Source organism: Oncorhynchus nerka, linkage group LG4 (genome assembly GCF_034236695.1).
Source record: "Oncorhynchus nerka isolate Pitt River linkage group LG4, Oner_Uvic_2.0, whole genome shotgun sequence".
NCBI classification, from domain to species: Eukaryota; Metazoa; Chordata; class Actinopteri; order Salmoniformes; family Salmonidae; genus Oncorhynchus; species Oncorhynchus nerka.
Window position 1 is genome coordinate 40,555,888 of NC_088399.1, and position 27,661 is coordinate 40,583,548.

General features: G+C 42.9%; 1 protein-coding gene across 1 annotated transcript; it reads right to left on the reverse strand.

Annotated features, from left to right (window-relative positions):
- Positions 1-5,738: 5,738 nt before the first annotated feature.
- On the reverse strand, positions 5,739-27,555 carry LOC115124434 (protein phosphatase PTC7 homolog). Its single transcript, XM_029653867.2, has 6 exons — positions 26,407-27,555; positions 12,182-12,361; positions 10,583-10,781; positions 9,092-9,215; positions 8,847-8,976; positions 5,739-8,685 (listed from the first exon to the last, which is right to left on the reverse strand). Exons 1-6 carry the CDS (start codon positions 26,606-26,608, stop codon positions 8,627-8,629), a joined length of 894 nt encoding a protein of 297 aa, XP_029509727.1. The 5' UTR covers positions 26,609-27,555; the 3' UTR covers positions 5,739-8,626.
- Positions 27,556-27,661: the final 106 nt, after the last annotated feature.

Sequence of the window (27,661 nt, forward strand, 5' to 3'; positions counted from 1 at the left end):
GCCACCAACCAACGTTGTTTAAGAGTATTTGGCAGTATGTCCAACTGGCCTCAACCACAGACCTTGTGTATGGTGTCGTGTGGGCGAGCAGTTTGCTGAAGTCAACGTTGTGAACAAAGTGCCCCTATGGGGGAGGTGAGCTTATGGTATGGGCAGGCATAAGTTACGGACGACGAACACAACTGCATTTTATTGATGGCAATGCATGACCCCATGTAGCAAGGATCTGTACACAACTCCTGGAAGCTGAAAATGTCCCAGTTCTTCCATGGCCTGCATACTCACCAGACATGTCACACATTGAGCATGTTTGGAATGCTCTAAATTGACGTGTACGACAGCATGTTCCAGTTGCCGACAATGTCCAGCAACTTCACACAGCCATTGAAGTGAGACAACATTCCAGAGGCCACAATCAACAGCCTGATCAACTTTATGCAAATGAGTGTTGCGCTGCATGAGGAAAATGGTGATCACACCAGATACTGACTGGTTTTCTGATCCACACCCCTAACTTTTAAAAAACGGTATCTGTGACCAACAGATGCATATCAGTATTCCCAGTCATGTGAAATCCATAGATTAGTGCAAGAGGAATTTATTTCAATTTACTGATTGTAACTGTAACTCAAATTGTTGCATGATGCGCTTATATTTTTTTCAATATATACATATATATGTACATGACGAAGATTGGATACGTTTAGTTCTCGGAAACAACATCAATATGGTATAGACATATTTTGCATGTGTTCATATTTTTATTTTATTTTATTTAACCTTTATTTAACTAGGCAAGTCAGTTAAGAACAAATTCTTATTTACAATGACAGCCATATCATATGAATGTGGTTCCAGACAAGCCAAACACTTGTCCAGGGCTCGTGAGATCATCTGCGCAGCGCAACTACAACAAAGATGACCTGGAACGTGCCCATAAATCTCGGGTGTTTGGTTTTAATGTCTATGGCTGTTGTCAGCAAATAGTGTTAGTTGATATTTGTCGCCACCTATCGATGCATTTAGCTAACATGTCCTAAATTACTGCTCCATGAGATGAAAGTGAATGTCTCTTTTTCAGTGTCTCTAATGAATTTTGAGTGCAATAAGGTTTTGATTCCACAGAAATGGAATGATAACACTTTAACGCAATGGATGATTCTCAAAATGGGGGTCTGGCCTCAAACCTTCCAAAATGACAGGTGCAGGTGGTAGGGGATACTGTCAAACTGTCAACAGACTTCGTTTGCTGTTAACCCTCTTGATGTTGTCCTACCATGAGGGCCACAACCGCCTCAGAGAATGTGTGGGTTTGGGGAGGACCATATTAAACCTCTTCTGTGCAAGTGCAAATAGCTAACCTTATTCATATCAAGACCCTCCGGCGCAAATATGGGAGACACCTTTAAGGTTAATGTTTGAACAATTGTCTTGGATAATGCCTGATACGAATAGAAGAATATAATGAAAATGCATTTTATTCATAAATAAACCTACTTATAAATAGCCAAATAATAATAGCTAATAATAAATCACTTATAATGCTCAAGGCTGTTTGGCTGGAAACACCACTAATCATCCTGGACACTGTCCCAGTTATGATTACACACAACTCACTTTTGAGTTGCCTCTAATTTGAGATGTCAGTCTATATTTGGTAGTATAAGTGGGCCTATGTGTGGAGGACTGAAAACCCCTGAGTTGACCCCAGTGTGTGGCACCCTGGCACTGGCACAAATACAATAGGTCGGCTAGCACATGTATGTCTTGTGGTTTCAGGGCAGTCCTTTCGCACTCTGCCTCCACTGGTCTGTGAAGAGCTCAGATCACAACACACATCACATTTAGCATTGTTCACCATGTGGGTGGATATGGAAATTGGTTTGGCATCTGTATTCAATACATAGCCTGCAGATAGGGGGCTGTTAGGGTGGTGACACAATGGCATGTGAGTTTGTTCAAGGTCACAAAGGCTCATATGCCATATTGTCTGAAACGTGTGGGAAAATAGAGAAGATAGAGCGATGAACTGAGAAAGATATTAAAGACTGAATGAAATATAAAAAGGGACGTGCAAGACAATGATTGGGAGAGAGGGGTAGACAGAAAGAGAGGACTCTAGAGCAGGTATTCCAAAACTGGGGTACGTGCAATGCCGTCGGGGGTACGCCAAATAAAAATGTGATTAACTTTTTATTTTATTTTAATTTTTTACATTTTCAAACAGTACATTTATATTTTCCAACGGGGCTATACATTTGGGTGAGTTTTTAAAAAAATCGCCTGAGTAGCCTCGTTTCACTGCCAAAAATCAAATTAAACCATCTAGTGTTCAGCGAAATAACAAGACAATGTAAAATACAGGTAGCCTAGTCAAATAATTAACATCCAATCACATTAACCGTTACTTTCTCGCGGGAAACCTTCACTCTTGCGCAGACATTTAGAAACAAAACATGACTATTTGAAAAATAAGCTACAGGAGTTTTTGAGCGAGAATAAAGACGACTTTTGAGTAGTAAGACATGTATAAAATAAACAGATACCATTAATATGAAGGGGCTAGAAGCTCTTATATGGTGAGCTAACAAATGGCTAGGACAGGCAAGCACCATTCTATTGTGGAGGACTTAATTCTTCCTGCTGCCATGGATATGGTTGGGACAATGCTGGGGGAAAAGGCCCAAAAACACATACAGACAATATCTTCATCAAACAACACTGTTTCACGATGTATCAGTGACATGGCAGGAGATGTTTTGAAACAATTACTGCTTCGCATACAAGCCAGTGAATTATATGCCTTACAGCTGGATGCGTCAACAGGCGTGGCGGGTTGGCACAGCTCCTGGTATGTGTCTGTTATGTTTATGGGGGGTCAATTAAGGAAGACATCCTTTTCTGGAACCAGGACAACATGAGGGGATACTTTTAAAGTACTAGACAGCTTTGTGACATCAAATGGACTTTGGTGGTCAAGATGTGTTGGTATCTGTACTGATGGCGCAAAAGCCATGACAGGGAGACATAGTGGAGTGGTAATGCGTATGCAAGTAGTTGCTCCCAATGCCATTTCGGTACACTGCAACATCCACCGAGAGGCTCTTGCTGCCAAGGGAATGCCTGACAGCTTGAAAGATGTTTTGGACACTACAGTGAAAATGGTTAACTTTGTTAAAACAAGACCCTTGAACTCTAGTGTATTTTCTGCATTATGCAATGATATGGGCAGCAACCTTGTAACGCTTTTTACAACATACAGAAGTGCGCTGGTTATCAAGGGGCAAAGTATTGACACTTTTTTTCAATTGAGAAACAAGCTAAGTTTTCTTTACTGACCATAATTTCCACTTGTCTGACCGCTTGCATGACGACGAGTTTCTCACACGACTGGCCTATATATGGGTGATGTTTTTTCTCGCCTGAATGATCTGAATCTAGGATTACAGGGACTTTCCGCAACTATATTCAACGCACGGGACAAAATTGAGGCTACGATTAAGAAGTTGGAGCTCTTTTCTGTCTGCATTAACAAGGACAACACACAGGTCTTTCCATCATTGTATGACTTTTTGTGTGCAAATGAACTCAAGCTTACAGACAATGTCAAATATGATACAGCAAAGCACCTGAGTGAGCTGGGTGCGTAATTACGCAGGTACTTTCCCGGAATAGATGACACAAACAATTGGATTCGTTATCCCTTTCATGCCCTGCCTCCAGTCCGCTTACCGATATCTGAACAAGAGAGCCTCATCGAAATTGCAACAAGCGGATCTGTGAAAATGTAATCAGAAGCCACTACCAGATTTCTGGATAGGGCTGCGCTCAGAGTTTCTTGCCTTGGCAAATCACGCTGTTAAGACACAGATGCCCTTTGCAACCACATACCGATGTGAGAGTGGATTCTCGGCCCTCACTAGCATGAAAACTAAATTCAAGCATAGACTGTGTGTAACAGTATAGCTTCCGTCCCTCTCCTCGCCCCTACCTGGGCCCGAACCAGGGACCCTCTGAACACATCGACGACAGCCACACTCGAAGCATCGTTACCCATCGCTCCACAAAAGCCGTGGCCCCTACAGAACAAGGGGAACAACTACTTCAAGGTCTCAGAGCGAGTGACGTCAACGATTGAAATTCTATTAGTGCACACCCCGCTAACTAGCTAGTCATTTCAAATCAGTTACACTCACCCCCCTTTTGATCTCTTCATTTTCCGCAGCAACAAGTGATCCGGGTCAACAGCATCAATGTAACAGTATAGCTTCCTCCCCCCTCCTCGCCCCAACCTGGGCTCGAACCAGGGACCCTCTGCACACATCGACGACAGCCAAGGGGAACAACTACTTCAAGGTCTCAGAGCAAGTGACGTCACCGATTGAAACACTATTAGCGCGCACGCGGCTAACTAGATAGCCATTTCACATCGGTTACATGTGTGTGGAAAATGATTTAAGACTGAGACGCTCCAATACAACCCAACATTGCAGAGTCATGTGCATCCTTTCAAGCACAACCTTCTCATTATCCTGTGGTGAGTTGTTCTACAAATCTACAATTTTTGATGAACAAATAAGGTTTTATATGTAAGATGGCAAAATAAAACCAAATGATTGATTATTATTATATTATTATTTGTGCCCCTGGTCCTATAAGAGCTCAAAAAACAACATTTTAGAGTACGCTGACCCTGGTGCTAGAGGGGGTACACAGCTGGAGGTTGAATGTTTGAAGGCGTACGGGACTATACGCCTTCTCACTCTAGAGAATGATTTAGTGTTATACATTCACCCACGGGGCAGATTTCAGTCCCTTCCCTTCGGCATCCTTCCATCCCATTCTCACCCTCATGTTCAGTCACATGCTGCTGCAGGAGCACACAAATAAAAATCACAAGCTTTGCCTCACGCACACTCAGACACAATGCCAATGCTCATTAATGTATTTGCACAAAGTTAACTGTACGTGGGAAATACACAGGAATTGTATTGTCTTTTGTAACAACAGGGTCCAATCCGTTTCATTCAGAACTCTAGAAATCTGGTGGATTCGCAAAGAAGGGGAAAGCTTCTTAAGACCTGCGGGGAAATGAGGTCAGCCTTATTTGCAGTAATTCTGAGGGTTTTTCCCTGCCTTAATCCTCTCACTCAAACTGTGGGTTCATTGGTTGGGCGCATAATTGCAAAAAAACAAACATGAAACAAAAATAAAATGGTGACTAATCCGGACCAGTGGCTTTGGGTTTTGATAAGCCGTCTTCCACGTGAGGGAAGATCATCACAAAGATGATGGTCAGGTTAGATCTTACATTATACCAAAGTCCTTTGATGAATGCTTGGGAGGCATTCAATAACATTGCAAGGGGTTGATTGACAGTCATGCGATCCCTGGTGGGTTGGGAAGGTGACCAGCATTTGACCATGACTAAGGCAAACTAATCAAGCACCTTCCCATGAATACATGTGAAAAATATCCCAGCTATATAGAACTGACCTCAACAGGGCAAGTTAATCTGCAAGCTAGGCAATGTTTCACACTGCTAGTGAAATTTGTCAGAGGCAATGCCATTGTGTCCTTTTTAATGATGGTTTCATATAACACAGGGGGAAAGCAATACTGTATAAAAACTAGGTATTATGTGATAAAAGATAAATGCAGTCTTGCGATGGTTTGATGAAATTCCCATTTAAGCCTTTACTCAATGCATAGTCACAAAAACTCAAGAGGCATGCATCTTAGTATAAATACTATATTCTTTATTTAAATATTTTGCAACTTTGAAAACACATTTACAGAACCTAGCCCTGCATTATTACACTGCGCACACACATGTAGCTTTCATACTCACAAACATTGCTTAGAGAAAAACACACAGACCTCGTCTTGACAGCAGAAGCACCATTGAAAAACTGTCAAGAGCGTGGACAGAATTAGAGGGACTTAATTGACATTGAGCAACATACAAGATACATCTATTTGTTAAGGCGGAATCGGTGCTCACCATTATCAATAAAAAGCACTTCAACCTGCATCGCCCTTCCTGCTTCAACACAGTGTCTCCTTAAACCATAGACGTTGACTGTCTCAAAATCAGATCAGGTAATTATTCATTAACACAGTGCACCCCCACAGACTGGCGGAAAGAGCAAACTGGAAATATGAGAATGACCAATGAACGTCGGTGCATGTTTTAAGTGTTTGAAGGACAACCTTTAAATTAAGGGGAGTTGATCAGACATTTGGAGGCGAGGCAAGCTGTGAGCGACAGTGGCACCTTTGCAGGTAAGCAAATTCCAGTAGTTCAAATAGCTGGGACAAAGACAGCTTGTCATGCAAATACAGAATGCATAGGACAGACGATATTCATGAAATGAAGTCAAAGGCTACAGAAAATTAACTTAAACCAAATTGAAATAGTATTTAGTACACAAACATACATTTAATTGTACCCATTGATCTTGCCTGTATGGTTGCTTGATGTTCTTTCAAATTATTTTTATGCAAAACTACGCAAGATGATAAATAGTGACAACTTAATTGGTCTCCATTACGCCATGTTAGCCTGACTGCAGGTTTTAGATTAGAAAAAAAATGTACCCTGGTCATGCTTGTGAAGTTTGGCTCTCCTTCTTTGGTTTCTTTAAGGATTCAAAAGCCTGCATTGTAGTTTGTTGCTCACAGACTACCTGTCACATAGAACTAGAGATGCCAATACAACCAAGCCCCTGTTCTGGTCACATTGCATTTTAGGCACAAATAAAAAGACACCTTAGTGGTCTTCTGACTGTTTTGCACCAAAAATACAACTGGGCATCATTCCCCACAAGCAAAATGACAGATTACCTGTCAAACGGATTGACAGATATGCTCTCAATGTGAAAATACAGACATTTTATGTTACAGTATTGGTGCATGTTTTACTCCAAACCCAGATGAAATCAATGGGGCAAAGATAGTGAATACTCCTCTTTGGTGCACTGGCTTCATAATCATAACAGAACAAACACTGGCTAACAATGAAGAGAGGTGTGTGTATTCTGCTATTATGCAGAAAAACCAACAGCATGCCAAGACCAGTACAGGATGATCAAAAATAACAAAATGGCGCACACACCATTCACATAAATAATGTACAGTCAAACACATTGAACCGACAAAATAAAAGCAGCAAGTAAATCATTATTGGGAGACAGAACAAATCTAGAAAAAATATTTTTTAGAGATGACACACCCACCACACAGACCACATATGATTCCCACTGAGTAGTAAGATGGTATGATTCCTACTGAGTAGTAAGATGGTATGATTCATATTTGCCATCCATGGAGCTATATAAGGCGTCACAAAAGAATCACACGGTGAATCCATATGTTGGATGACACATTTCAACCGTCACATCATGGCTCTCAAACTAATAACATTAAAGTTATAAAAATAAATCTTTGTTTTTTTTATATATATAATTCATACCTGCCCTATTGGTACGGTTGAAAGCATTCCCAGATGCTAGCATTAGCTTCGCAAGTTAACACGTATCAACAGCAAAGACATTCAAACAAGAACCTACACCCACTTAGTGCACACGCACGCACACACGTCGACAAAGACGTGCCACGCAGACATGCTGTCATAGTTCTGACACTATTACCGGGTCAAACGTGTCCATGTCAATGTCGTGGTTCTTTCGGCCCACGGAAGGGAGGGATTGAGAATATTTACCTTTATAGATTGTGAATGCTCGTTCGTACACATCTGTCACAAAGCAAAATGATCATCCTTTGCATCCATCAGCGTCAAAGTGAAGACACACTGCCTTGTTTCACAACAAACAATATTTACAAATCCATGCGGCTGTGTGCACTGACAGAACTTTTCAGTAACCTCAATGTGGTGACATTTCAGACTAGCCTATAGGTGGCACTCTGGAGAAATCCCTGCTAGAGGCGCTAGTAAATGGTACTGGCCAGCTACCCCTTCCTACAAGTCCAAGACAACAACACCAAACTCGTACTGTATCTACATCCTTTCTTATTACAAGTCACAACCCTCTCTAGAACCCACAACAACACAGTCCCACTCAAATCCCCAGTCTTAGTATCCAGCCACACAAATAGAAGCCTTGGAACAGATCATCACGCAGCTACGACATTTACAACACAGACATTCAAATCTCCTAACAACCACAAACCAGGGCTTACTTTACTTATAATACCACTGCTTGTTTCAGGGTGACCAAGCCCAACTCTATCCCCGTATCGGGTCCCTCCCCCTTGCATTCAGGACTGCACTTCGGTTTCAGTCCCAATTAAGTGATGTTTTGAAATAAGATATGGGAGAAGGGGAAGAAAGCAGTGTGCATCACGATTAACACGAGAAAGTCTTAGCTGCCTGCCTCCTCTCACTAATACAGTACCAAAACAAAATGGAAGAATACAGATCGAGCTACATTCTGTGGTGAGGAGTTTGTGTTCCATGTTGTGGCGGTGAGATAGGAAGGTCAGTGAGGGGATATATGGGGGGGGGGCTGCAGTCCGTCCGACAGGAACCAGTGCACTTGAGAAGGAGGCAGGTGGAAGACTTGAATGGCGGGAAGTAAACGGATCCAATAAGCATCACACACACTTAGTCTGTGTATTCTGCCACAATGGACAGCAGCACCGTGATGTCATCAGGCTTCCCCCCTGCAGGACACAAGACAAAAGAGAACGTGTCAATTGGTTTTCCAGAGATCAAAGTCAACCTTGAATAACCCAATCTGCAAGCTGACGGTGGGCATAAAAATACAGTGGAGCTGGAGGTGTTATTAGGGACGGAAAGGACTTCCCAAGAACCTGATACGTACCTCTTACATTCAGGCCATTGTCACAGGCAAACTGAGCGAAAGGGGACATGTAGTTGGGGTCATAGGCCAGTTCGTGTGCTTGCTTTGCAATGCTCTGTGCCGTCTGCTGGATGCTGTCATAGTTGGCGCTCTGAGAAATACAAGCATTAGCATTAGGACAAAGAAATGTGTGCAGGTATTTACTAAGGTGAATGTGTAGATTTAGGTAGGTGTGAAAGCAGCTAGGAGGCACTGCGACGGGTTACCTTGAGCTTTTTGAGCTCTTGCAGGATCATGTAGTCGGGCATGTTGTCGAAGAGGCCATCCGAGGCGGTCAGGATGATGTCACCCAGCTGGACATCGAAGGAGGCGCTATCAGCGGCCTCAGGGCTGGGGAGGAGAACACAGGACAGCACTATTAATCAGGGCCAGCCAGAGGGCACCAGAGAGCTGCTACCAGATAGACAGTACACATGATCCTCACAAACATGATCAGGAGGAATCTGGTCAAAAGGCGACTGTGCCTCAGAGGGATATAATGGCTGGGTAATAAGACAGCAGATTCCTCCTGGCACACAGTGCAGCCTGCCCTGCTCCAACCCCACCCACCCACCCGCCCGCCAGGCCCAGCATGACCTCTGGCTCCTAGACAGGGTAGGGGAGCCGGACGTAACCCTCTGCCCTTGAAACTGTGGAATTGCCCCTTATTAAACCCCTTCCATACCAGAAAGACAGAGAGCAAATGTGAACATGTGAGACTGTGTGTGTGCTGAGAAGTACGTATGCATGGAAGCATAAAGTAACATTGTGCAAGTTTGAGTGTTAATGCGATCGTTATAGGAGAGTGAGGACTGCAATATAAAACAATAAAGGTCTCATTTAAATGTAGAAACACACGGAGGAGCTCAAAATAATCCCTATTTTACCCAGAGATTCCCGGAGAGAGAAAAAGAACAAGCCCAGCGGAAAGGGGTCTGGCGGGTCCGCCCCGTCTGCTACTGGCCTGTGTGTGTGCGAGCGTGTGTCTGGCATGGGTCCAGGCACTACACACTGTTGGCAGAACAGCTGAAGTAAGGGGTTGGTTGCTGTCACATGGCCCCTCAATAAAAAAAGAGAGAAGGAAAACATACCCTGCCAGCACCTAGGAGCTCACGTGGTCTCCAGGCCAGGCTGAAAATGGCTTGAGGGCTATTGGAGGGTGGGCTGTTGTTTGGCCTAAACTAACTAAACAAGGGCACAGCGTCACATGGCTGTTATTGAGCCAATAATACAGTCCCAGAATGAGGACAAAGCTTATTCGTTATCTAGCCACCGTTCCTTTCAAATCCTTCTGTGAACTGACGAGAAGGGAAATTCTAGATACGATTTTAACCTTACTTCCAATGACAACCTGTCATTTGCTCCAGGTATATCGTCTAAAGCAGGGATGGTCAAACTCATTTTCCCCCCAGGGGGTTACGGAATCGGTCTTCCAAGGTGGTCCAGCGGACCGCACTGAAAATGTGTTATCTTTCCTCACCATCAAAATTAGCCCAAAATAGTAAACTATCTATAGTTGTTGGAATTTCGAATGCTCTCCCGACTGTCTAGCTTTAGCAAGCTGGACACAGTCAAGAAACTGAATAACATTCTACACAGTTTTGATTTGGTGTTAGTCATTTTAAAGTCTATGGCGGGGCCATAAAGCCAGTTTTCTCAATACGAATGGTAATTTGAGACCAGGTGGAGGGTCAGAGAAGGAGGTGGAGGAGACTGACCTGTCACTGAGTACCACTCCCTCTGCCCCTGGGGGAGCGATGGAAAGCTGGAAAGGGGTGTTGAAGTAGTGCTGCTGTTCATCGGAGCGGTGCACCACCTCTCCCCCTCGCACCACCAGGAAACCAGAGTCCCCTAGATTACACGTGTGCAGTTGGTGGCTCCTTCGGTCCAGGACCACAATACATGCTGTGCTGCTACCTGGGGAAGTGGAAAGGGGCAGAAGAGAGGGAATATACCAACATATGGTGGTTAGCCATCACTTGATATCCATTTCTACTTGTGTTAAAAAAAGTGGAGTTATCCAGTACAGCAGGGAAGGGGTGTGTGAGATCACATGCTAGACCAGTCAGTCTGGCACAGACTAAAAACAGATGTCCTTCCCCTGTCCCCACTATGCAGCTTCTATCTACCACTGTCCTTCAGAAGGGACGGTCAAGCACAGACCTTGGCTTTAGCTGCTATCACACTATCCTAAAATAAGAAGCAGGTCACTTTTCATAGGCAAACATCGTGTAACTTGGTGGACTGTAGTGTCTCAGAGCAGGCAGCCTTGCCTGTGGTGTCGGGTCTCAGTTAAAAAATGTGGCCTCAGTCTGTCAAGTTTTTACACACCAGTGCCATTAAAAAACATGTGGACCCGTGAGCAGCGTCAGTAACTGTTCCTTCCACTGACCTTTTAGGTGCTCTGAAATGGACTGAAATGGTAACTGAGGAGGGGGGGGGGCTACAGACTTGGTCAGGTGTTTGTTCCAATGACCTCTGTGGAACTGGACCTTGGAACTGGGTGGTGGCAGACTGAAGGACGCCACCATTTCAGTTCCAAGGTCCAGTTCATAATCAAAGAATCATTTCCAGCACCTTTAGAATTAGAACACAGGGAAGTAAAAAAGAAAACAGTACCTTTAACTTTACTCTATTTTACTTGGGGAGCGGAGAATTTTTAAATTAGGGCCACATTATTAGGGAGGAAAGCTTTGTTATGATATTTTTGGATGGATTGATAGTGCAGCTCAGCGGGCATGTGTTAGTTGGAGTGTGTGTGTTACTCACCTGGCCTGTCCCTCCACATGCATTACACTGTGTGTGTATTAGATGTCGACCGACATCTAATAATGTCAATTACAACACTGAATTATTATTATTATTATTATTTGGTTGAATTTTTTTACCCCTTTTTTCTCCCCAATTCCGTGGTATCCAATTGTTTAGTAGCTACTATCTTGTCTCATCGCTACAACTCCCGTACGGGCTCAGGAGAGACGAAGGTTGAAAGTCATGCGTCCTCTGATACACAACCCAACCAAGCCGCACTGCTTCTTAACACAGCGCCATCCAACCCGGAAGCCAGCCGCACCAATGTGTCGGAGGAAACACCGTGCACCTGGCAACCTTGGTTAGCGCGCACTGTGCCCAGCCCGCCACAGGAGTCGCTGGTGCGCGATGAGACAAGGATTTCCAGATTACCGATTGTTATGAAAATTTGAAATCGGCCATGCCGAATAATCTTTCGACCTCTAGTGTGTATTACTCACCTGTCCCCCCCCCCCATATGCATTATACTGTGAGTGAGTGAGTGAGAATGTAGTATGTGTACTCACCAAGCAAGGGTACTTTGTTTTGTAGGAGCTCATAGTAGCCAGAGGTGAGGATGCCCACAGGGCTGCTGGGGGTGAAGCGGCCCTCCTTCACCAGTCGCTCACATGTCCTCATCAGGGTGGCAGAGAACTGGGACGGGTCCACCCCGTAGTCCCTCCATCCACCGACACCATCCGCCACACCTGAGACACACAGAGAAAAATAAGTGTATAAGTATCAGAACAGTGAATGGTTATGGGCAATTCCACAGTAAAGCATTAAAAAACACCGAGAATCTCCCTGCCGATAGGTACTTATCACAGTGGGAGGCCGTTCGTTCTCTTGCTAGAACAAAAGCGGCAAGTGCTGTGTGCCGACCTGGTAGTGACAAATCTACTATTTCTCCTTGTAGAATCGCAATGCTTGTCAGTTTCCGACAACTTAACTTTGAGCACATCAGAAAGCATGCACCCCCACATGGGGGAGCCAACAGGAGTGACAAAAAAATAAAAGGTAATTTTCTCCATACATCCACGAATGGGCCAGTCACACTTCATACGCAATGTAGTCTATGGGATGGGAGCTAGCTAAGTGCACACAACACTAAATACCTCCAAGATAGCTAACCACTATGGGTGTAACAGTACACTTACCTGTACCAAAACGTTCAGTAAAGGGACCTCGGATCGGTCCGGAATGTGAACCCGAATTTATACGTTAAAAAAATACTACTAATTAAAACACTAGCCCTAGGGCCTCCCGAGGGGCCTTATGGCACTGCATTGCAGCATACCTACAGACCCGGGTTTATTCCTGGGTCAGGCTTTACCTGGCTCATTGCCAGTTGAACGGGGTTTCCTCCGACACATTGGTGCAGCTGGCTTCCCGGTTAAGCCGGCGGGTGTTAAGGAGCGCGGTTAGGCGGGTCACGCTTTGGAGGATGCATGACTCCACCTTCGCCTCTCCCGAGCACCGTTGGGGAGTTGCAGCGATGAGTGAAGATCAAAAAGTGTAAAGGGGGTAAAACCTGAGAGACAGTCTGATAAGCACCATGGAGTAGGTTAATAGTGATACGTCTTGTGGTCTACTTAGCGTCAGTGCTTAAGAGTAATTTGGGGATTTGGCAGCATGACGGACACTGTTGACCTTTGAACTTGGCTGGTCTCAGGTCTGGTGTTACATCAGTATCAATCTGGAGACTGGGTCAAATGAGCCACACAGACTGACAGAAGGGGCCTGGCATCAGTGCGCACTGCAGTGTCGTCACTCCTCCCTGCACAGCCCCAAAAGACCAGTTCTACTGGGCCATGTTCTCCCTCAGATGGGCTTGGTCTGCTGCTCAATAACAAAACCTTCAGTCTTTGTGGAGCTGACTCAGTCAGAGGAGAGAGAAGGTGAGAATAATATTTCACAAAGATTCACTTTCTTTGCAGTGCTGCAGGGTGGAAGACCTTAGGTAAAAGGAGGGTGAGGGCAGAGAAGAAGAGAGAAGCCATGAACACACACTGTATACTTCGATAAGCTTCCCCTCCCTAACTCCCTCTCACTCTCTCTCCTTCACAGAGAGCCCAGTACCAGAGGACAGGTTTCCAGGGAGAAAAAGGACATCCAGCCAACTACTCCATACAAACAGACACACATAAATTCAAGATTCCACAGTGAGGGCCCATACAAGGAGAGTCCCCTCTGCTAGCTATGCAACGCTGTTTGTTGGTGCCTAAAACACACTTTCATATAGTGAAAAAATATATATAAATGCGACATGTAAAGTGTTGGTCCCATGTTTCATGAGCTGAAATAAAAGATGGCAGAAATGCTTATTTTTCTCAATTTGTGCACAAATGTGTTTACATCTGTTAGTGAGCATTTCTCATTTGCCAAGATAATTCATCCACCTGACAGGTGTGGGATATTAAGAAACAGATTAAACAGCATGATCATTACACAGGTGCACCTTGTGACGGGGACAATAGAAGGCCACTAAAATGTGCAGTTTTGTCTCACACACACACAACGCCACAGATCTCAAGTTGAGGGAGTGTGCCATTGTCATGATGACTGCAGGAATGTTCACCAGAGCTGTTGCCAGAGAATTGAATGTTAATTTCTTTACCATAATCTGCCTCCAACGTTGTTTTAAAGAATTTGGCAGTACATCCAACCGGCCTCAAAACCGCAGACCACATGCATGGCGTTGTGTGGGCGAGCGGTTTGCTGAAGTCAAGGTTGTGAACAGAGTGCCCCCATGGTGGCGGTGAGGTTATGATACAGGCAGGCATAAATTACAGAGGTATCCATGACCAACAAATGCATATCTGTATTCCCAGTCATGTGAAATCCATGGATTAACTGACTGATTTCCTCATATGAACTGTAACTCCGTAAAATCAATGAAATTGTTTCATGTTGAGTTTATATTTTTGTTCAGTATAATTTCTCTGAACATCACCAGATTCACAGGGAATATAGTATAGTATGGAGAAGCAATACACCCTGCCACAGCTTCATAATACTTGTCAAACAGAGAACTGATACTGTATACTGGTTGATGGGATTGGCAGGGTGGCTTTTGACAACTCATGTGTTACTCATTGGTACGTTTGGTCCAAATCGGATGTTGGGTACTACTGTTTATTGAATGTTGTTATCTAAATCCTAGAAATAAAAAAAATGTTGTGGTGGAAACAATTATAGCTTAAAACGTCACCACAAATCACAATATTCAGAATTCATAGCCATTTCAAGAACTAGTACCGCCCCTGTCGAGGTGGATCCAGTTGAGAAAGGGTGTCAACAAGTAGCTAATGCTACTCACTGAAACAGCCACTCATTCATAGAACATCGGCTTGCGAATAACTATTCATATTTGCATTGATAACAACTGTAAAGTTGTGTGGTGCTCAGTACCTGGATGTGCAAGGAAGCACAGGCTGCTGGGGTAACATTTCATCAGTTACCTTACTACGAAGACAAGCAGAGGTAACGTAGATAACTTTGCTAGCTAACATAACTAGTCAGTGAACTACATTTGTTTATCTAAACCAAAATCTAGCTAGCTTCAGAAAATGTCGGCAAGACATTCCAAAGTAAATAGCCAGCTGCTATTTGGCAATGTGAGCTAGCTAACATTAGCTACAGCCTACTGGACCGTATTGAACTGTTAGCTAATTAAATAATGCAGAAAATAACATGAGTTTGATTGAATCAACATCAAGCTCAGAACCAGGAACTTGTGTAAGTCATCTTGACTCTATGATTAGCAAATACATATATTGGAGCTAGACATAAACATGGTCTGTTTCTTAAGGTCACACGTGGTGTGTTTATAAGTAGGCTACAACTTCTGTGGTTTTATCTGTATTTGGGAGGCTTAGTTGATTGTTAAATTGGAGAAAAGCAGAGTTATTAGTAAGGAGGGAAAGGTGTGGGTGACTGGCTAGTGTTTTTTATTTGGGGGGGGGGGGGGGGGGGGTGTATTGTGCGTGTGAAGGTTAGTATTAGAGGTCGACCGATTATGATTTTTCAACGCCGATACCGATTACTGGAGGACCAAAAAAGCTGAAAAAAATAATAAAAAGTGTGTATTTGTAATAATGACAATTACAACAATACTGAATTAACACTTATTTTAACTTAATATAATACATCAATAAAATCAATTTAGCCTCAAATGGATGAAACATGTTCAATTTGGTTTAAATAATGCAAAAACAAAGTGTTGGAGAAGAACGTAAAAGTGCTATGTAAGAAAGCGCAATATGTGCTATGTAAGAAAGCTAACGTTTCAGTTCCTTGCTCAGAACATATGAAAGCTGGTGGTTCCTTTTAACATGAGTCTTCAATATTCCCAGGTAAGAAGTTTTAGGTTGTAGTTATTATAGGACTATTTCCCTCTATACCATTTGTATTTCATTAACCTTTGACTATTGGATGTTCTTATAGGCACTTTAGTATTGCCCGTGTAACAGTATAGCTTCCGTCCCTCTCCTCGCTCCTCCCTGGGCTCGAACCAGCAACAACAACAGCCACCACATCGAAGCAGCATTACCCATGCAGAGCAAGGGAAACAACCACCCCAAGGCTCAGAGCGAGTAAAGTTTGAAACGCTATTAGCGTGCGCTAACTAGCCAGCCATTTCACTTCGGTCATACCAGCCTCATCTCGGGAGTTGATAGGTTTGAAGTCATAAACAGTGCAATGCTTGAAGCACAACTAAGAGCTGCTGGCAAAACGCACGAAAGTGCTGTTTGAATGAATGTTTACACGCCTGCTTCTGCCTACCACCGCTCAGTCAGATACTTGTATGCTCAGTCAGATTATATGCAACACAGGACACGCTAGATAATATCTAGTAATATCATCAACCATGTGTAGTTAACTAGTGATTATGATTGATTGTTTTTTTATAAGATAAGTTTAATGCTAGCTAGCAACTTACCTTGGCTTAATGCATTTGCGTAACAGGCAGTCTCCTTGTGGAGTGTAACGAGAGAGAGAGGGAGAGAGGCAGGTCGTTATTGCGTTGGACTAGTTAACTGTAAGGTTGCAAGATTGGATCCCCCGAGCTGAGAAGTTGAAAGTCTATCTTTCTGCCCCTGAACGAGGCAGTTAACCCACCGTTCCTAGGCAGTCATTGAAAATAAGAATGTGTTCTTAACTGACTTGCCTAGTTAAATAAAGATTAAATAAAAAGGTGTTTAAAAAATGTATTAAAAAATAAAAAATTGCCGCCCAAAAATACAGATTTCCGATTGTTGTGAAAATCGGCCCTAATTAAATCGGCCATTCCGATTAATCGGTCGATCTCTAGTTAGTACGCATGATCTATTGACATGAGGGGGATGGGTGGATATAGTACCTTGTTTGAGTGTGTATTGATGGGAACAGTTGTAAAATATTGTCCAGCAGACTAATCCTGCTGCTGACACCAGCTTTAGTAGTACAGATCCTATAGAACCATTGGATGAAAGCTTTCAGCTGGGAACAAGCTAAAGATCATCTGACGCGGAAGAGGGGGGGAAAAAACTGCGCGAGGCTGGCAAGAGCCAAAGTGTCATGGAGATCATGAATCATGGAGCTCATGAATTTCTGCCAGACCAGCTGCCATTGCCCAACACAAGACAGAGTTCACCAGCAGAAGAACATTCAGGACCCTGCCTGGAACAGTTTGATTGATGTTGTAGTATAATATAGAATGTTTAATATGATCACAACTGCATTGTAGTATAGATATTGTTCGATCTTTTACATATGGAGTTTAATCAAATGTTTTATACATTATGTTTTACAAGTGTACTGACAAGTGACTAAATGATTCCAGCTGCATCAGAAACCAATAAAGTGGTGACTTCAACTTCTGGATCAATTCATTGTGATATTCGTTAAATGTATTTGGAAGTAACTAGATACAATCTTATTGCTAAAACAAAATATGTTTAAAATAAAACCGATAAGTCAGTCAATGTAGCAAATAAGTAGACATGGCTTGTATTCAAGACAGTTTATTTGCTCCGGAAACTGAGGTGAGTTTACACAGCAGTATGAAGGAACAGTAATGTATGACATACATTACCGTTCAAAAGTTTGGGGTCACTTAGAAATGTCCTTGTTTTCCGTGAAAAATGAATAGGAAATATAGTCAAGACGTTGACAAGGTTATAAATAATGTTCTTTTAAATTTAAATAATAGTGTCCTTCAAACTTTGCTATCGTCAAAGAATCCTCCATTTGCAGCAATTACAGCCTTGCAAACCTTTGTCATTCTAGTTGTCAATTTGTTGTGGGAATCTGTAGAGATTTCACCCCATGCTTCCTGAAGCACCTGTCCATCGTGTGAAGGATAATTTGTTCATATGGCCCGAACAACACACGCAGGCAAGGGGATTCGGTGTCCTCTGCCTAGCTTCTCCCCAAGTAGAACAAACTCAAAACTAATCTGTAGGGCACAAAGCAGTATCGTCTGTTAGAGAATGACAAAAAACGTTATTAGTTCATGGGCAATCATTGTGTAGCATTTGTATTCCTACTGTAGCAGCATGATGCTTACTATTACACACCTCCAGACACATGTTAGCTAGCTACAAAATAACGGTAGTTACTCTACGACTAATATGAGAAAGCCAAAGTCATGCATTTACTCTTCGTCAAAGCATTTCTTTAGTTTTGCTCCTAGTGAAATGCACTGAGGCAAGCTAGCTAACGTTAGCTATAACGTTGGGCTATAACACGTTTTGGGTATAGTAAACAAAGCTAGCTAGCTCATCGAGGCTAGTAGCGGTACTAGCAAGTCTCATTATGGCAAAATCAATCACGAACTTACACTGAACAACACCACCTTGTGTTAAAAGACAGCTTATATTGCTAGCCAACTTCCCACAGCAAAACAACTTGTTTGTCATTTGCCTTCCTTTTCAGCACCCCTCTTATCCATATGTGCGTTGAAACTTTGATAGTCTCCCTCACACACACGATCCATGGGGTCTGCAGTGACTTGGGCTGTTACGGTGACCGTATTACCGCTACACCTGCAGTCAGGAGTCATGAGCACAGTCAAATTCCATGTGACCGTTGAGTCACGGTAACTAAGCTTCTCCGAAACTGTGCTCTGATGCCTCTGATGGTCATCAGTAGAATACCAAACTTGCTAACAGCCTGTTGGTCATGGCCAGTACTCTGCGCTCTATTGTCACTCTAATCACTCTGAAATGAATGAAAATCAAAATCGAAAATCAACGCAAACAATTCATGAGAGCTCTGGCATTCAGAGTTTGAGCGGAATAGGATAATCTATTGCGCAGCGAGAGCCAGTTCCTCATCGCTGGTTGATGCATGAAATAAAATAAGTGATCCTGCGGCACAACATTTCTATAGGATATGCAATTGCTTGCATGAGAAAACAGTTGATGAAAATAGGATCGCTTGAGCTTTCTATAGGCTAGGCCTACTATGTGTATTTCTCAACTTTCCATACGGTGCATTTGGGAAAGTATTCAGACCCCTTGACCTTTTCAACAGTTACGTTACAGCCTTATTCTGAAATGGATTAAATAAAACATTTTCCCCATAAATCTATACACAATACCCCATAATGACAACTAAAACAGGATTAGAAATTTTAGCAAAAAATAATTAATAAACTGAAATACCTTATTTACATAAGTATTCAGACCCTTTGATCATTCTTGAGATGTTTCTACAGCTTGATTGGAGTCCACCTGTGATAAATTAAATTGATTGGACATGATTTGGAAAGGCACACACATCTGTATATAAGGTCCCACAGTTGACAGTGCATGTCAGAGCAGAAACCAAGCCACGAGGTCAAAGGAATTGTCCGTAGAGCTCCAAGACAGGATTGTTTCGAGGCATAGAACTGGGGAAGGGTACCAAAACATTTCTGCAGCATTGAAGGTCCAAGAACACAGTGGCCTCCATTCTTAAAATGGAATAAGTTTGGAACCTCCAAGACTTCCTAGAGCTGGCCGCCCAGCCAAACCGAGAAATCTCAGACCATGAAAAACAAGATGCTCTGGTCTGATGAAACCAAGATTGAACTCTTTGGCCTGAATGCTAAGTGTTACATCTGGAGGAAAACTGGCACCATCCCTACGGTGAAGCTCGGTGGTGGCAGCGTCATGCTGTGGGGATGTTTTTCAGAGGTAGGGACTAGGAGTCGAATCAGGATCGAGGTAAAGATAAAGAAGCAAAGTACAGAGAGATCCTTGACTAAAACCTGCTCCAGAGCGCTCAGGACCTCAGACTGGGGTGAAGGTTCACCTTCCAACAGGACAAGAACCCTAAGCACACAGCCGAGACAACGCAGGAGTGGCTTCGGGACAAGTCTCTCGAATGTCCTTGAGTGGCCCAGCCAGAGCTCGGACTTGAACCCGATCGAACATCTCTGGAGAGACTTGAAAATAGATGTGCAGCGTCATTATTTGGTATTGGGTGTAAATGTCATTATGGGGTATTGTGTGTAAATGGTGAAAACATCCAATCTATTAAATAAAACACATGGAATCATGTAGTAACCATAAGTGCTACACAAATCAAAATATATTTCAGATTCATCAAAGTAGCCACCCTTTGCATTTAAAGCTTTGCACACTCTTGGCATTCTCCTCAGCTTCATGAGGAATGCTTTTTCAACAGTCTTGTAGGAGTTCCCACATATGCTGAGCACTTCATACTGTGGTCCAACTCAACCATCTCCATTGGGTTGAGGTCAGGTGATTGTAGAGGCCACCACTCTCCTTCTTGGTCAAATATCCCTTACACAGCCTGGAGGTGTGTTTTGGGTTATTGTCCTGTTGAAAAAGAAATGATAGCACACACCAGATGGGGTGGCGTATCACTGCAGAATGCTGTGGTAGCATTCCTGGTTAAGTGTGCCTTGAATTCTACATAAAATCACTGAGAGTGTCACAAGCAAAGCACCCCTACATCTCCATCCTTCACGGTGGGAACCACACATGCCGAGATAATCCGTTCTCACAAAGACCAGGTGGTTGGAACCATACATTTGGACTCATCAAACCAAAATGACAGATTTCCACCAGTCTAATGTCCATATCTCGTGTTTCTTGGCACAAGCAAGTCTCTTCTTATTATTGGTCTCCTTTAGTAGTGGTTTCTTTGCAGCAATTCGACCATGAAGGCGTGATTTACGCAGTCTCCTATGAACAGTTAATGTTGCGATGTGTCTGTTACTTGAACTCTGTGAAGCATTTATTTGAGCCACAATTTCTGAGGCTGGTAACTCTAATGAACTTATCCTCTGCAGCAGAGGTAACTCTGGGTCATCCTTTCCTGTTGAGGTCCTCATGAGAGCCAGTTTCATCATAGTGCTTGATGGTTTTTGCAACTGCACTTGAAGAAACTTTCAAAGTTCTTAATTTTCTGTATTGACTGACCTTCATGTCTTAAAGTAATGATGGACTGTTGTTTCTCTTTGCTTATTTGAGCAGTTCTTGTCGTAATATGGACTTGGTCCATAGGGCTATCTTCTGTATACGACCCGGACCTTGTCACAACAGGTGATTGGCTAAAATGCCACAAATTAACTTTTGACAAGGCATACCTGTTAATTGAAATGCATTCCAGGTGACTACCTCATGAAGCTGGTTGAGAGAATGCCAAGAGTGTGCAACGCTGTCATCAAGGCAAAGGGTAGCTACTAAGTTGTTTAACACTTTTTTGGTTACAACACGATTCCATATGTGTTATTTCATAGTTGATGCCAACACTATTATTCGACAATGTAGAAAATAGTAAAAAGAAAAGAAAACCCCTGGAATGAGTAGGTGTCCAAACTTTTGACTGGTACTGTATATTAGTAGGCTATATGTAAAGACCAGTTTAAACTGAGAATACTGTGGCGGCATATCAAGTGTTTGTCAAATTGTGAATGAGAGAGTGATGAAGTGTTTGCAGCCTGCGAAAGAAACAGCAGAGCGCTTCCCTTTCATTAGACTTTTTCAAATCATTATGCAGCTTTAGAATGCTTTAGAATGCATTAGAAATCCAAACATACAAACTTAGGCTATATCACAACTAAAGTTGCATAAATAACTCTAAACCAAATATATAGGAGGACCTGTTTCTTCCTTAACCGCTCATCACAGAATATGTGTGCGCACTCAAATTGTTTTGGGAAAAATATTCTTTCCATTTTATTCAGCTATGATCTATCGTATTGTTTTTAGTATACAATCATTTAAAATAATGCCACAATAATTATATGCAAATTTTAACTGCTAAATGAACTAGTGTAGCCCACAGCGATATGGCATAGCCAGATTAGAGCCTAACATAAGGACGACTCAGAATATGCTCTCCTGGTCTTCGGAAACCTGCCTAAAATAAATGGATTTATTGTGATAGTGTAGACTATATTAAAATGGATGTATTAGACTATTTTTAAATGTAGATGTTCCAAAGGTCCTCATCAGTGTCTTGTAGGCTATGCATGGAAGCCGGCGATGCTTAAAGTGTTTGTTAATTAATGGTAAATTACAGATAAACCAGCAGTTATTTGAATGACAATCACCGGCTGTCATAATCTCATGACCACCACAGGCCTAGCAGGGACCACCATAGGGATGGTGAAAAGTTTCCTCCAGAAGTGGTGCTTTGCATTTAGGCCAAAGTGTTCAATCTTGGTTTCATCATTCCAGAGAATCTTGTTTCTCATGGTCTGCGAGTCCTTTAAGTACCTTTTGGAAAACTCCAAGCGGGTCGTCATGTGTCTTTTACTGAGGAGTGGCTTCCGTCTGGCCACTCTACCATAAAGGCCTGATTGGTGGAGTGCTGCAGAGATGGTTGTCCTTCTGGAAGGTTCTTCAGTCTCCACAGAGGAACTCTGGAGCTCTGTCAGAGTGATCCTCGGTTTATTGGTCACCTCCCTGACCACGGTCCTTCTCCCCAAATTGCTCAGTTTAGCCGGGCAGCCAGCTCTAGGAGGGGCCTTGGTGGTTCTAAACTTCTTCCATTGAAGAATGATGGAGACCACCGTGTTCTTAAAGACCTTCAATGCTGCAGACATCTTTTGGTACCTTTCCCCAGATCTGTGCCTCGACACAATCCTTTCTCTAAGCTCTACGGACAATTCCTTCGACCTCATGGCCTGGTTTTTTCCTCTGACATGCACTGTCAACTGTGGGACCTTATGTAGACAGGTGTGTGCCTTTCCATATCATGTCCAATCAATTTACCACAGATGGACTCTAATCAAGTTGTAGAAACATCTCAAAGATGATCAATGGAAACAGGATGCACCTGAGCTCAATTTTGAGTCTCATAGCAAAGGGTCTGAATACTTATGTAAATAATACATTTGCAAAAATGTCCACAATCCTGTTATGGCTTTGCCATTATGGGGTATTGTGTGTAGATTGAGGAGAAAATATTTTATATAAGGATGTAAAGTCAAGGGATCTGAATACTTTGCAGAACGCACTGTAGGAATATCGTTGAGTCAAGTCCATTGGCTCTATTTAACAAGGACAACTATATATACTCTATACTAATGTGATTGTGCAATCGACGAAACACAAAGGCCACAATAATTCCCTACAAATCATGGCACCATTAAGTTTATGATCAGACAGCAGGCTCGATCAACCAATGACGTTACTGATACCACAATTACAGTGGGGAGAACAACTCATAACTTGCAAAATCGACAGTGTTTCCTACGTACAAAGCATGTAGAGGTCTGTCATTTTTGAGTCAGAATCAAAAAAATGTGATCCAGAAAATCACATTGTATGATTTTTAAGTAATTAATTAGCATTTTATTGCATGACATAAGTATTTGATACATCAGAAAAGCAGAACTTAATATTTGGTACAGAAACTATTTTCTATTGGGTTCAGGTCTGGAGACTGGCTAGGCAACTCCAGGACCTTGAGATGCTTCTTACGGTGTCACTCCTTAGTTGCCCGGCTGTGTGTTTCGGGTCGTTGTCATGCTGGGAGACCCAGCCACGACCCATCTTCAATGCTCTTACTGAGGGAAGGAGGTTGTTGGCCAAGATCTCACGATACATGGCCCCATCCATTCTCCCCTCAATACGGTGCAGTCGTCCTGTCCCCTTTGCAGAAAAGCATCCCCAAAGAATGATGTTTCCACCTCCATGCTTCACGGTTGGGATGGTGTTCTTGGGGTTGTATCATCCTTCTTCTTCCTCCAAACACGGCGAGTGGAGTTTAGACCAAAAAGCTATATTTTTGTCTCATCAGACCACATGACCTTCTCCCATTCCGCCTCTGGATCATCCAGATGGTCATTGGCAAACTTCAGACGGGCCTGGACATGCGCTGGCTTGAGCAGGGGGACCTTGTGTGCGCTGCAGGATTTTAATCCATTACGGCGTAGTGTGTTACGAATGGTTTTCTTTGAGACTGTGGTCCCAGCTCTCTTCAGGTCATTGACCAGGTCCTGCCGTGTAGTTCTGGGCTCATGGAATGTAGGCCTACATTGAACACCACACATTGGCTGCTACTATGTGCTGAATGATAGAACAGCTATTTCCATGTTAAGCGATGCATTTTGGCTATTGTTTTTATTTTTGGCCACTCTGGTAGGACTACATTATGATCAAATAGCCACAGTAGCCTACTTGGCCACTTAAAACAGTCAATTAAAGCAGGAACAGCCTCAGTGTTCACAGGAAACACACGTCGTAAGTTGCACAGGATTTTCACAACATTCAAGTTCGCATTCAGCAGACCTGAAATTTGCTCAGTAACTGATTTTTTTTTAGACAACATTGGTTAGGCCTACATCTTATCAAAACAGGGCAACTTAAAGCGGCAATATGTAACTTTTTGGTTGACCCGACAATTCACATAGAAATGTGAGTTATATATTTGTCATTCTCATTGAAAGCAAGTCTAAGAAGCGGTAGATCTGTTCTATCTTTTATTTTCAGTTTTGTACAAAGGCTATAAACAGCTGAAAATACAGAATGTTTGGTTTTGTGAAATATATATTTCACAGCGGTTTTTATATGGTACAATGATTCTCTAAACTCTACATGTTTTGTCACAAACTGAAACTAGGCAAACTACTAGAATTTTAGCAACCAGGAAATGGCAGAGTGATTTGTGCATCTTTAAACCAAGCTAAGACGAATTAGCCTAACCCCAACTCTATTCAATGATGTACAATAAGAGTGTTAGAGATATAAATGTCATCCATAAAACTGCCAGTTAGTTGTTCATCCCCCCCAGCTCAACCACGTGGCATGTGTTTTTCTGCAAGTAACAAAAGGCTCAACACCGAGAAGCATATGCCTAATCTTCTCAAATTAAGTGTTGGTTGACATTTGTCCATTCTTACTATTGTGCAAATGTGTTGCATTCTCGTGATTTAATTGAGTAATATAAATGGGTTTCAAATAGACACTTTTGTTCCAATGAATGAATTGGTAAAATGACAACCATGGTGGTTGATGTAAGGACAAATGCACTTTCCCATGCATCTATGAAGCTGTGTTCATAACCAAATGGAAAGGTGGTATTTAGCCATGTACGACTGGAAAAAAATCCACTTGAATGCCCCTCCAACTGGTAACTACTAGTGGGAAACTATCATCCCTGAGCTGTGACTCCTTCCACATGCTGATCTCACCTACTAATGACCTTGATAACAACCTTTTCGGCAGTTAAATGCAACAAAACATTATTTATAAAAATATCTATTAATGTGGTTTTTGAACACTATAATTTGTTTCCAAAACCACTTGCCACACACTGGTTGAAACAACGTTGTTTCCGCGTCATTTAAATCAAATTACGTTGAATCAACGTTGAATTAACGTCTGTGCCCAGAGGGAACATGATAGCTGTACTTTTAGTTTATGGTTGACACAGCTTGTTGGCCATTAGCCAATCGGCGTTCTCAACGAGTTCAAAGCACGTTAATGCCTCCATCCGGTAATTACCAACTTCCCACTTGGTTGTGAATGGAGCACGAAACGTGAAATTGTCCTGGCAACATGGCTGCCTCCATGCTCAACCGTTCTGACCTTTAAAAAGCACGGGACAGTTCCCCCTAAGCGTTCGTAAAATATTTGTAAAATCCACAACAACTGATAGCTAATGAATATTAAGATATATTCACTTCTCCTGAAATTGTCATAATAGCATAATAATACCTTTAGTGTAACGCTTGCGCAACGATCCAATTATGTGCATCGAATATCCGAACAATTAGTAGCAAATGTTACACTATTTCTAAATTCAACATCCACATTTTGTCACGCTGATAAAATAGATGGTGTATACATAGTATTACTTTATGTAGCCTACATGTTCACATTATCGCCACTAGTAGCACTGGGGGGGGGACTTTTCCAGACTTCTAGGTGAAAGGTCGTTACAATTACTCAACAAAGTATACATTTTTTTTCTTCAACAAAGTATACATGTTTGGCAACTCAAGGCGCCGTAATGTTTCTCGGTCGCGTATAGTCCTACAAACCACAGCTGTACCGTAGAAGTATTGTAAAACGGGGCCAACTTAAGACAGAGGTTCAGTCCGGAAAAGGGTAGGGAATACCCCCTTTTGTTTTCGTGACATGACTGTGGGTGACATGTGCTAGGCTACATGAAGGTCAAAAATGCTATTATCCCCCCAAAAAACTTAGCATATTTAAGTGTGTCTTTTGTTAATATCCACGACTGCTTGGCTACTTCAACGGTGTCTTCACCAAACAGATAAACGGAGTATTAAAATACTTACCCAAGACATCAGCGGACCTATGCCGGGCAATGAAACAAGCGTCATCCCCGTAACACATCCCTTTCTTCAAGATCCCCTTACGAAAGTCTTTCCCAAATCCGCAGCTAGCGGTGACCAGACTGTAGTCCCGACCATCAGTTTGAGAGAGTCCGCCAAGGACAGCCCTCGCAACCAGTCTGCCATAGGAGAGTACGGATAACATTCCAAGAGCGAGCGGCCGTCTCTACCTGCCGAGACCTTCTCTCCACTTTCGACGTCCCGTGTCTACTTTTGGAGACTATTCTTCCAACATTCGTTTTGGATAATTCTGCCACTGAATAAAACGCACGAGTCAGTAGACCGATAACACAATCGTAAAACTGGTCGCCGGCGTTTGTCCAATTCTTTATAGGGTGAATTTGCACTGGTTCTTTAAGTTTTGGTGGATTTCATTGACACGGGTCCTCCGGTGTGCACCATCCTTGCCGACATGTTTCCACAGTCACACACAAATACACCCGAAACACAGCTCAATACTGGTCCTCCAGTCTTGTGATTCGTTTGCCCGACGTCACAACTAATGCGCACGCAAATGCAGGCTCTCCCTGCTCTCCGCAGCAAATCCATTTTAGGAGAGTTGCGCTTTATTTACTTGTCAGGAACACCGGGAGTTCAGACCCTCTGATAAAGGCTACATCAGTGCTTCGTGTGCAGAGTAGTTTGAATTGCAAAACAAAGCATTGAACTCCTTGTCTAATTAGACGAAAGGCACATTTCAAGCGACTTTATGTATGACCTGGATAGATGGCAGCATTCGTGCAAAACTGAAAGCGTGAACCACTGCATTTAATCATGGCAAGGAGACTGGGAAATGGATGTGTAGCCTACAAACAGACCAGTTGCGACCTCCAGCAATCAAAGAGGAAAAACGACAATACAGGGACAAGGTGGAGTCGCAATTCAAAGGCTCAGATACAAGGCGTAGGCTATGAGGCAGGATTCCAACGGGAAAGCCAGCGCCTCGGCGCCCGAGCGAGCTAAACACCTTCTTCGCCCTCTTCGAGGAAAACAGCATTGTGCCCCCGACGCTTGAAGTCGTCCGCATGTTTCCCAGCCGAAACAGTTCGTAGAGTTTGTGCATATATTATAACGATGTTTTGGACTTCGGTGAGTTTTTCCCCCGCTGTTCCGGAACAGGAACATTTTTCTGGAGGCAAGCGATGTTCGAGCCGAAGTCTACGCCCCTTCGTTGGTGATTGGTCAACAATAGGGATTC

Bases quoted from the DNA above. Each gene is read 5' to 3' on its own strand.
- LOC115124434 (XM_029653867.2), bottom strand. From the start codon at position 26,608: ATGTTATCCGTACTCTCCTATGGCAGACTGGTTGCGAGGGCTGTCCTT. The intron at 12,362-26,406 runs GTAAGTATTTTA...TGTGTGTCTCAG, and splicing joins TAGGTCCGCTGATGTCTTGG to GTGTGGCGGATGGTGTCGGT. The intron at 10,782-12,181 runs GTGAGTACACAT...CCACTTCCCCAG, and splicing joins AAACAAAGTACCCTTGCTTG to GTAGCAGCACAGCATGTATT.